Source organism: Vipera berus (assembly GCF_964194415.1).
Source record: "Vipera berus genome assembly, chromosome: 3".
Taxonomy (NCBI): domain Eukaryota; kingdom Metazoa; phylum Chordata; class Lepidosauria; order Squamata; family Viperidae; genus Vipera; species Vipera berus.
In genome coordinates, this window is record NC_138204.1 from 181,459,993 (window position 1) to 181,472,388 (window position 12,396).

General features: G+C 34.8%; 1 protein-coding gene across 2 annotated transcripts in view; it reads right to left on the reverse strand.

Annotated features, from left to right (window-relative positions):
• ARFGEF1 (ARF guanine nucleotide exchange factor 1) overlaps positions 1 to 12,396 on the reverse strand; it is a 68,892-nt gene that overhangs the window by 39,706 nt on the left and 16,790 nt on the right. For both annotated transcript variants that reach the window (XR_014026131.1, XM_081325286.1), the window contains exons 2-6: positions 8,559 to 8,589; positions 7,742 to 7,898; positions 6,801 to 6,947; positions 4,097 to 4,276; positions 935 to 1,211 (exon numbers count right to left, since the gene is read on the reverse strand). Coding sequence is in view for 1 of the 2 variants with exons in the window: in XM_081325286.1 (XP_081181412.1) it covers positions 935 to 1,211; positions 4,097 to 4,276; positions 6,801 to 6,947; positions 7,742 to 7,898; positions 8,559 to 8,589 (792 nt within the window). In the remaining variant the exon portion in view is untranslated. The remainder of the gene's footprint in view (positions 1 to 934; positions 1,212 to 4,096; positions 4,277 to 6,800; positions 6,948 to 7,741; positions 7,899 to 8,558; positions 8,590 to 12,396) is intronic.

Sequence of the window (12,396 nt, forward strand, 5' to 3'; positions counted from 1 at the left end):
TCAACATATTTCTAAACTATAAATGCTACATAAATACATTATTTTATGACTGTTCATAAAAGGTAAAGGTTCCCCCGCACATGCGTGCTAGTCGATTCCGACTCTAGGGGCCGGTGCTCATCTCCGTTTCAAAGTCAAAGAGCCAGCGCTTGTCCGAAGACGTCTCTGTGGTCATGTGGCCGGCATGACTAGACACCAAAGGCACACGGAACGATGTTACCTTCCCACCGTAATGGTCCCTATTTTTCTACTTGCATTTTTACATGCTTTCGAACTGCTAAGTTGGCAGAAGCTGGGACAAGTAACAGGCGCTCACTCTGCTACGCGGCACTCGGGATTTGACCTGCCAAACCGCCGACCTTCTGATCGACAAGCTCAGTGTCCTAACCCACTGAGCCACCGCGTCCATAGTTCATAGCATTCACTATATGTGGGCTTCTAAAAATATACTTTAAAAAGCAATATGAAATTCTATAAAGTTTATAAAAAAGAAAATCATAACCATTAATATTAAAACCTGATAACTGTGGTTTTTAACCAAATGAACTTATTACTCTTTTTAAAGAAAAAGGCAGCTCAATATGACAGTGTTCCACCCAGCTCAATTTTTTTGTAACTCCTCAAAGTATCTCAAAATCTCAATAGTAAAATATAAAGCAAATCTGCCAATTTTCAGCAGCATACATATTGCCATTTAATGCAAACTAGAATTGTTAAGCCTCTAAAACCCCTCCATTTTACTCATTAAAACTGCCTGAGCCCTTTCTCCAGAGACATCACAGGGTATACCGTCTGGATCTTCAAAAGCAACAAACAAGCGGAAAGCAAAGTTAACTCCGAACTGAAAAGATCGCCATCTCTAACTTAAGTCAGTTTGACAGTAAGATAACAACATGCCGTCTATCATCCCATCCTGATTAATCATCATTATTACTTTCTGCTGCTGTTGCTTGATCAGCTTCTGTTCGTTCATTTTCTGCACTAGAAATATCAGATCCATTTTCTCCTTCTGTCTCTTCTTGAAGGCTTTTGTCCACATCATTTGTATGATGCTCCAAATCCACTTCATGGTCCTGGGATAATTGGTCAACAGTCTCCTCTGAAAGATGCCTTAATTGAGGTGATTCAGGCTCATGATGGCTTAAAGGAGATTGCTGAAGATGATACTGTTGCCGATGTCTCTCTTTCTCCATTTGCTTGGCTTCTTGAAGCTATAAATTGTATTTATATGCGAAAATAAAGCATGTTATTAATACATGTTATATTTGACAGACATGATACTATTTTGTACACTTGGAGTCTTAAAAGGTTGGCACAGAGCTGAAATTTTATTGTGATATATGCTCATTAGGTAATCATCTTAATTAAATACAATTCAGTTTTTAACCTGGATCTAGCTACTTTACGATCACAACTCTCAATATATTGGGAAAATAAGAACTGATCTTTCTCTTAAAAACTTTGTGTATGATGTAAGTTTGGAATTTATTTTTTTCACATGGTCCAATCATGTGCAAAGTCTGTTAATTTGATTTATATATTTAATTATGAAGCAATAGAACTTTTGACTATGTATCTATGTGTCTAACTATCTAGCCACCCATCTCATGGGAGTTATATAGCAAAAACAAAATAATAAAAACATTTTAAAATAACCATAAAAACATGAATATAACATGGGGGAGTATTTAAAAACTTATACATAATAAAGGCCTCTTGCAGGCTCCTTGTTCCCAAGGGATCCTCAGATCTGCTGAAAAAAAAAGTCTTGAGAGATCTCTGGAAGGCCAATAGGTTTGAGCTAATCCAGGGGTAGGCAACCTTGGATCTTTCATGACTCGTGGACTTCAACTCCCAAAATTCCTGAGCCAGCATGGCTGGCTCAGAAATTCTGGGAATTGGAGTCATAAAAAAGCCAAGGTTGCCTACTCCTGGGCTAATCTCACTTCAGAGTGAATGATGTTCCAAATGATGGGTGTTAAAGCAGAAAAGACTCGCTTTTGGGTTCTGTAAGATGGAACTCCTTAGCACAGGCATGTCAAACTCGCGATGTCACGTGACGTTGCGCAACGTATCACAACTTTTTCCCCATTACCGGCAATGGGGTGGGTGCGGTTTTGTTGTGACACATCCGGCCCACAGGCCTGGGACTGTAGCAGCCTTCCTGCCTACCCTGATTGTATGGGTAGATTAATCAGGAAGAAATGGTCCCTCAAATATCCTGGCCCCAAAGCCAAGTAGAGTTTTAAATCTTCCCATGCAAACCCCTGCAACCTCCAGGCACCAAGACAGGGCATCAACAGCACTGCTTAGTTTACTGGGGTGGAGATATACAACTGAGTGTACTTGTGATACTTCACTCGATGGTGGAAAATGATTTCATCTGAAGGCTTGATGTTGGTATTAAACAGGAGTGTAAAAGGTTCCAAGTCCTGCAGAACCTCACATAGCTTGCTTGAGTTAAAAATGGGATCTCTCACTTTCAATCAACACCAGTACCAGCTCCACAGGAAAGAAGAGAACTAGCACAATAAGTATTGTTGACTCGCACTCTACAGAGTCAATCCAGGAGGACATCATGATTTATAATATTGAAGGCTGCTGTGAGGTCAAGTAGAACAAGTACAAATACACTAACCCAGGGGTTCCCAACCACTGGTCTGTGGACCAGTACCGGGTTGCGGCATGCCAGAAACCGGTCCATGCAAACAATAAAGCCCCATCTGTGGGATGCAGGCAGTACAAAACCACGCCTCCTCCGGTCCACAGAAAAAACTTTCTCCACGGAACTGGTCCCTGGTACTCAAAAGGTTGGGGACCTCTGCACTAACCCATCGTGCTTCCGCCAGGTTATCCAAAAGCATGACCAATCCCTTTTCTGTCTATAAAAGGTAAAGGTAAAGGTTCCCCTGCACATGTGTGCTAGTCGTTTCCAACTCTAGGGGCTGGTGCTCATCTCCGTTTCAAAGCTGAAGAGCCAGCGCTTGTCCGAGGATGTCTCCATGGTCACGTGGCCGGCATGACTAGATGCCAAAGGCGCACGGAACGCTGTTACCTTCCCACCGTAGTGGTCCCTATTTTTCTACTTGCATTTTTACGTGCTTTTGAACTGCTAGGTTGGCAGAAGCAGGGACGAGTAACAGGTGCTCACTCTGTTACGCGGCACTCGAGATTCGACCCGCCAAACTGCCGATCTTCTGATCGACAAGCCCAGTGTCCTAACCCACTGAGCCACCGCGTCCCCTTTTCTGTCTATATCTAGAGCTAAATCCTGACTAAAAGGGATCCAGATAATCAGCTTCATTCAGGATTTGCTGAAGCGATTGTATGACCATTGACACTGGATGAAAATTGTCCAGTATGATGGGATCTAACAATGGTTTGAGGGGGGTGAACCAGTGCCTCCTTAAAAGGGGAATAACCCTATTTTTCAAGGAAAAGTGCAAATGCTAGAACCAAGCTACCTCAAACCTCAGGTTTGCTAGTTGGAAGAGGCATGAATCTAAGGAGTGGATTATTGACCTCACAGCCATGTGACCCTGTCCACCTCCTCAATCTCAGTCCTTTAGTTATTTGGTGGCACAGTGGTTAAAATGCAGTATTGCAGGCTAACTCTGCCCACAGTCTGGAGTTCAATCCTGATAGGCTCAAGTATTGACTCAATCTTCCATCCTTCCAAGGTTGGTAAAATAAGGACCCAGATTGCTGGGATCAATATGGTGACATTGTAAACCACCTAGAGTGCTGTAAAAGCACTGTAGGGCAGTAAATAAGTCTAAGTGCTATTGCTACTCAACAATTTCTAAATGAAACAAGTAATTTCTGGCAAATGGGTATTTAGTTATTTTAAAGTCACAGCACAAATGGTAAGACTGGACTTCTTTATATTTGGTTAAATGATTTCCATGTTTTTAGAAGGCTTGTTCCAACTATGGAACACATCTGTAGGGTTGGAATGGGATGTTTCAGAGTTGGAACACTTTTCCCTTATATCTCTTGTACAATTCAACTGGCAAGCCAAATCTAAATGTTTGCTATTCTTAGAGCTGAAAGAGATTTTTGAAACAACTCTTTATACAGGTACAAAGAAACTTACCGCTTGGTTTTCCATACGTGCAAATATTACATTCAACATTTGTGTGAGAGTGGCTTTGGCTGTGGTTTGATTTATGAGATTCTTGCTTGCAAGGTAAATATTGTAGCATGTTCTTACAGCTTGCAACACGGTCCCTTCATGTATCTCTATGTGTTGAGATGTTACTGCTGTTAATAGAGCCTAAAAATACATTACATTTATTTGCAAAGTTAGAGTTGCAGTTATTTACTTAGAAGTCCTGTGTACATATTTCTTTTACATGTAATTGCTACATGCTCAATTCATGAATATATTTTGTAAATAATGAGCCATATATGTATATACATAATGTATAGAGTTAATCTGCCAATATCATAATATTTATTCCAATCCACAGGCACCAAAAACTTTAAATGAGATAGGAGCAGCACAGAAATGTCTTTTTTACTGAAAGTTGATAATGCATTTAGTCTTTGTACATATGGATACATATCTCATTCTTTTCTAATGAACTTTTCTAAGTTATCAGGACTTTATTTGTCCTCAGAGTCAGTATCAAGCAATGTTATCTGATGTAAATATAATAAATTATTGTAATCAGGTCGTGTCCACTTTGAAATTAGTATTAACCTATAATTAGTATTAACCTATAATTAGTATTAACCTATAATTAGTATTAACCTATAATTAACCCTATAATTTAAGAATTTGATCAAGGGTATAAACTAGAAACTGCACAAACTTCAAATCCAGTTAAAATCCTAAGAGCATTAGAGGATTTAATAAAAAACATATTAGATTATATTTTTAAAAGTTAAAGAAAAAAGTATTTATTGAATTATAATGGAGGGATTTGATTGTGCTGTAATGGAGTAGGTTTTCTGGGACTTGGTTAGATCTAGAACTAGTGGTTATAACCCTCTCACTGAAGTTAAAAATCCTTTGGAGACCCGAACTTAGCATTTCATAAAATCATTGGTACAATTTGGGAAGTTGGTGGGTCAATAAGAAAACTTTTAATAACCTTTTAAAATCAACGTACTTCAGGGGTGCCAGTTTAACAAGGGTCCATATGACGATAAGTCACTTATTGTTCCTAGCTCAAATGTGAAGTGCTATTACAAGTAGGTAAGAAGAATCTGTCTAAAAATGTGCTATTAAAATGTCCACTGAATACCCAATAATGATCAAAGTTAATACTTTCAATTGTTAACAACTCTAATTACCTTGTAACCATGAGACCATTACTCTTTTCTTGAGTGACTACTCTTCAGAAACCATTAAGATTGCAAAATTTTTATTAACAGCTATTGCAGTTAGATGTCATTTGCTTTCTTCCTCGTGTTATTAATTGTTAGCTGTTAATTGTTTCAGGGTTTACTTTCATTTTTTTAAAATTCTTTTTTATAGTTATTGTATTGTTGGCCTTTTTCTTTGGTCTTGGACAATAAATGAAATTTCAGTTTGATTTGATATAACTTTTGCACAAGTGCAGAGATGTTATATCAATTGATTTACTTATATTAACAAAATGAAAATTTATCCAAAGGCCTGGAGTTGGGTACAATAGTGTGTGTGTGTGTGTGTGTGTGTGTGTGTGTAAGTGTGTATATATGCTCGGATAGATAACACATAAACAAGAATCAAAGAATTTTTACTAATCAAAGTTCTGAGTATTTCTGCCAAACTTTATGTCAAGATACTATTAGATAAATTAAATAATTGAATACAAATTAAAGAAATTATTTATACTACAGAAATACATTTTATTAAGATTCAAAGCACATTTGCCAGCTTTTTAAAATATTATTTAATTATATTTTATTTCAAAAAACATTTCTTTTAACAAACTATATTATTTAAAAACTGAATAATTCAGTAATATAATTATATCACTATTTTATAATAAAAATATTTTTGGAATAGATACCTTATCTACTATGTTCTCCCAAAAATGAAAGAAATAAAAATAAAATAATAAGTTTTTAAAAATCCTACATTTAAAAAAATCACAAAAACAGAAAACTTGGTCTCGTAAGAGAATCAGTACTATAAATATTTCTAGCATTTTCAAAATTCTATAAAAGGAATATATATAACTTATTTAGAAAGGTTGAATGGGAATACATACAGTAAAAATGTTATCTCTCTTACTAAGCTGCTATGCCTATGCAACCTCAGAAACACCAGTTTTAAAATTTTTAGAGATCCTTTTATGGAAACTAAACCAATAATTTCTTATCAATTTTTTTACAAAAAATCAAAAATAAATTTGGATAATATTCAAGCAATTTGAAACAATGGAGTATTCTATAATATTCAATGGATCAAGGTTTAAAAAAATAAAAAATAAAAGATACGATTGCTTATAGATTCAGCTGGTTTGGGATAATTGTCTTTAGAGTCTATTTGCTCCTTAGGGGACGTTGGACAGCCAACTTTTTGCTGGTTCTTATTCAATATGTAAGTACCGGTACATTCTATGTATGATACTGAATGAATACTCTATGAGTCTATCACTCAGTAGAAAATACTGACATTTTTAGATATGAATAAAAATATTTATTAGACTCATAATTTCTGTTCACTATAAACTCTTTTGAAAAATAAAATATAACCGTAGAGAACCTCTTGCATTCAGTAATACGATTGCTCATCTATAATTTTAACCTCATTTTCTGCTTAGTGTATTTAAAGTCTGCTCGTGTTAATAATGCGAAATTACCTTTATAATTTGTAGTTGAACACCTTCATCTGTCTGCGGACCTTGGAAGCAGCCACATATTGTTTCAATAATTCTATCAATCAATTTTTTCCCAGGAGCAGTACTATCTGGAGCATTACCAGTCAAATGCCCATAGGCTATAAGTTTCTGGGAGTAAAGCAAGTAAAAATCAATGAACAGGCAAAGCTAATATATTATACATTATGTTTTTTAGTCAGGGAAATCTTCAACTAAATATCACAGTAAGTTTCAAGCTTGAATAAATATCAGAGCCATTTAGGAATAAATATTCTTTATCCTTATCCCTGTAAAGATAAGATTTTGATACTCTTTCACAAGGATCTGAGGACATGTTTCTTGCAATGGGCCTGGGGACCCCAGAATGATATGGAGTCCATCAAGTGGCTTGTTTGATTGTTGTCGCTGAATTGGGGGGGGTAATTGCTTTTTGTATTGGGATTTTATCCTTGTAAGATGCCCAAAGCCACTGAGAATGAGTTGGGTGGCCATATAAATTTTCTTTAATAAATAACACCTTGGGGTATTTTCTTCTCCTGGGTTCACAGTGATTGCCTTTTTCAGACAATTGAACTATGGGATGATAATAATAATAATAATAATTAATAATAATAATAATAATAATAATAATAATAATAATAATAATAATAATAATATCATCACTATCATGAACAGGAAAAAAAATGTTGTGGTTCACAACATTTAAAATATTGCTTCACCACAAACTAGATCATTACCTTTATAGATCCCAACTATACCACTCAATTCTCTTTTTGACTAAATTTATTTTTTAAAAAAATGTTTAAATCAGAATTTTTTACATTGAAAATTGGATAAAATCAATAAAAAAATTCCTTAAAAAATAGAACATTAAAAGCAGGCAATAATAGCATATATTTCAGGGAATATAGATCCATACAGACCTGCAAACAATCTAACGATGTACTAACAATTCTGGGACACTTGGATTGACATGCCAATTCAAATGGTAAGAAGTATTTGTCTGCTTCAATAAAGCTAGTCTTTGATTTCACTGGTGGAAGAGTGCTTGAACCAGGTTTTGCTTCTCCATGAGGTGGACTAAATAAAATGGCAGTAAAATAAATAAGTTAAATATGAATTCAGAAATAGCTGGGGCTATTATTATATACTTGCTTTATCTTTAATATCTTTATCTGATATTCTTATAACTATATGGGGAACAGTTACAGTTTTCCTTTGTTTTTTTGTACAAAAATGCAAAAAGTGTTCAAAGAATCTGTGCTTCTTAACTTGGACATTCAGAGATGACATATTTGATCATTTTTCTGAACTAATTTGAAGCCAAAGCTATTAGAAATTATACAGTATGCTATGAAATTTTAAATTTCTTCTTCATTTTTACAAAACTGGAGTGCTTCAATTAATTTATACAATACTACTACATAAACTAAGCTAGGACTTTTAACCATGGTTTGTGAAAGAAGCCATAGCATCTAACCTGTTATGGGTTGACATGCCTATTATATTAAATCATAATATGAAAAATCATATTATGGATAAATGTTTATGTATGAACTAAGCCAAGCTGTCTCATGAAGTTTCTGTACTTCAGACATGATAAAGTGCTAAAAAGGTAGTTTATAAATCCTTCTCCTTAAAATATAGAATGGCAGATTTAATCTCCATATAGAGCCAGATGTTTGTGCACATAATCATCTCATAAACCTATGTATTCATATTTAATATGAACAAAATTACCTTTGTTTTCCAGTTTCTGTTTTTATTTCCTCTGGAAAAAAAAGTAAATAAAACCTTTTTATAAGAATGATTAAAACTTTAAAATAAAACTAATTCCCACATCTCATATATAACATTTCAAATTAAAAAGCTGAACTTACTTATCCCCCTCCCAAAGTACTAAATAAATATAAACAGCAATTTTTCCTATAATATAAAAATATGGGAAAAGCATGTCAATCTAATGGCATCCATGATATTATTCCTTATATTGTTTTCACATATTTGTGAGGGAGATCTAGGAATACATGATAAATGGTTTTAAAGTTTGCAAACTTCTAAGGAAGCTGCTGCAATCTGGGATACTTTACAGTTTGGGATTCTCTGTGTTCACAAATGACAATTTGAAGAGGTACAGCTGATAGTGACAAATAAAACAACAAAAAACATAAAACATAAAGCAGTCACCTAAATGTGTTGTGCTACATCTTATACTGAACTCTTGTTTGTTTATTATTTATATTATCCTTATGTGAAAGAAGGGGGATTATATAAAAACATTTAAGATGATACTTACTATTACAGTGTATTCACTGAACATCAGTAAATCTCTGAGCTATAGACTAGACTCGGGAATGTGGGGAAAAATAACTGAAGAAGGCAGTAAGTACCAAGTCATTCCCAAACGTCTCCAAAACAACTGTATGAACATCTCAAGGGCTGGTTTCATGCAAAGGAGACTTATAATTACTAATATTAAGAATAAATTTAGGAGTTAGGCAGTAAATTAATATATGTAAAATTTTCCCTAGGGATTGTCACCTATAAAATTTTCAGATCTTACTGGCATTAGATTTACTGCTTAACTCAATTATTGGTTTTTCAACTGCATTTTAAAATGAGACATTTTCTATGGATAAAAATAGTGAAAAATTGCCATCTTTTCTGATTCAAAACAATATCTTAAAAGCTATAATATTTAAAATATGCAAACACAGAATGAAAAAGCTTTTGAAGTATCATACATCAATTTCCTTTCTTTCATCATCATTACAAATACGTTACAGCTAACATTTCAAGTTTAATAAGTCATGAGGAATGAACCAGTTAGAATTTCCCTAAATATATAATGAGATTTTAAACTTGCCCATATTAAAATATTATCTGGCTTCCATAATACAATACAATCCTACACAATAATTTTCCCAACATGCACTTTCTTGTTGAAAAAATATTTTATGTAATTACTTCTGATACTTTGTTTAGTGCCTGTTATTATTCTACCATTTTATACATGAGCAAAATTACTGGAGTTAAATACTTTTTTGCAGAAGAGAAATTGTAGGCATTTTTAAAATTAAGATATCATAGTGTTAATATTGATAGCATTTCACAATGTTTGGGAAAAAGAAATGAAGAACCAGAAATGACCACAAAAGCCAATATAAAGAGGTTACAGGGCTACAGAATTTCAGCTGTTCTTCAGCAGAATACAAAATACTGAATTTGCAAGCAAATTCTCTCTGTGTTGTTTTGTCTATACATGTGCGGGTATACACACAGACTCATACGCATAATGAAACATCAGTAAACCATTACACAATCCATATTGAGATTATCTGACTTGGATTTTTGTGCATTTTTAAGAAAAGGCCAGTCTTGTACACAAATATTTATGCTACAGTACCTCGTTTATTGACTACTTGTTTAATGATAAAATTATGACGACACTGGAAAAGGAGACTTGCAACTTGTCTTCAAAGTTGCAGCTGCAGGATTCTTGTGGTCAAGTGATTGCAATTTACAACATGTGCAGCATCTCACAGTCATGTGATCACTATTTGCAACCTTCATAGCCACCTTTTGCCAAGTAAACTTTTTTGGAGTAATGAAGTACGAGAAGTATGTGTCTGAGAATAAACTGTAGTCAGCCTAAACTTCAAAACTTTTTATAATGAAATAATCAAAACAGGTCTGCAGAAAAGCCTACCAGAGAAATACCTGGACATAAACTCTCACAAATTAATTTGGTTTATTTAATTTAATACTTATAGGTATTAAATACCAGATCTGGAAACAAACTTATAGCGCTTTTATCTGTGTAAATAGATCCCTACCAACATAAATCCTATTGGACAATTTGCAATTCTCTAAAACAAAATCAGGTGGTGACTAATGTCAGAATTGGAGTAGAAACATAACCTTTAAGAAACAAGAGTATCACTGGGGGAAACTCAAAATGTATACAAGTAAACAAATCTAAAAATTAGCAGATTCCTTTTTCCTCAAGATAGCAATAATGATGTAGCATGTTCAATACACAAAGAACTAGCCATTTAAAAAATTGAATATTACAGTAATGTAATTGAGATTGGTATTATTGTTTGATAATTTAAGTCTGCAAGTGACTAGGTTACAGCCTGAGATTCTTTGGAAAGGTTTGGAAATGATGCAAGTGGATTGCACTGATGTTACTAAAAGCAGGCGTGGTGGTACGGTTAAGGTGTTGGATTGCCACCAGGGAAATCCAGGCTCAAGTCTATACTGAGCCACAGAAGCTTTGGGAACTTTGGAATGATCACTCTTCCCCAAGCTACTTCAGATGGCTCCTGTTGTGGATAAGAAACAGTACAAAGGAATACTGTGTACAATACCTTGACCTCCTGAGGGACAGATAAGATGTAATAAATAATCTCAAAAAACAATTCAGATGCTGATTCTTGCAACAAATATATGAGATCAGGAAATAAAGTTCCAGGCTTTTATTTAGTTAATTATCTTCATCCTGGCATAAACAAGGCCCTTTACAAGGTGGCTGTTGGCTATATCAGGCCATCTTCCCCAGGTCTTGTGAGGAAACTACCACATGTAGTGTGAAGCTTTGTATAGCATGGTCAGCTAGGACGACAAAGACTGCAGAGTGCCAGAGACCAACAGGCCATATATTTGGAGGGGGAGGGGCAGTGGCTGATAAGATGGAATGCTGAACTTACTTCTGAGCTAAATGAGCATCTTATCCTATGACACATTTTCTGCTCAATTGATGAAGGGGAAGCACAGAACATTCATCGATTGCCACAAACAGCCAAATCGCAACTGTCTCTATATAGCTCTCACTACCAGCTTATTACTAACTTAGTACTACAATTTGATAAACCATTATTCTTTCCTTCCTTAACTTTGATTGCTTTTCTCTTAATTTGTGACACAGTGCTGGATTAAGATCTTTTCTAGCTCAGGATCTGGATTAGTTGACTCAGCCTGTTCCTCTGCCACTTCATCTGTATGTTCTCTTCATCTGATTTCTGTGGTGGCTGAGTGTTAGACTGGTGAAGCCCTTTTTATTTGCATGAATTCACTTCTTAAAAAGTTTTAACAGCTTTTAGAATAAGCATTTCCATATATGTTTGTAGGAGGAGATATGTGTTAGTTTATAGTGGCAAAAATTCAGGAGGTGTCTGGTAGCACCTTTTCTGATTAACAAACTTATAAAAAGGCATTAAGCTTTCATGAGCTGCAGCTCCCATCATCTCTATACATCTGATGCAATGAGCTGCAGCTCATAAAACTTATGCCTTCTTAATATTTTGTTATCTAAAAAAGTGATATCAGACTCCTCCTGATTTTTTGTGCAAATACCTTTTTTTCCATTGTGACTAGGATAATACATTCAGGTTTTGACCACTCCTCTGCTTTAGCTTCGAAAAGGTAATATCTTTTTTCTTAACCTTGGATCAATAGTTTCTCAATCCAAAGCACTAATTTAAACAAAAGCAAGTAAATTTTTGCATACCAATTAAGCAACAGAGTAAAAAAAGATGAGAAGGTAGTCCCTTAAACTAATGGAGGTGTGAGATCA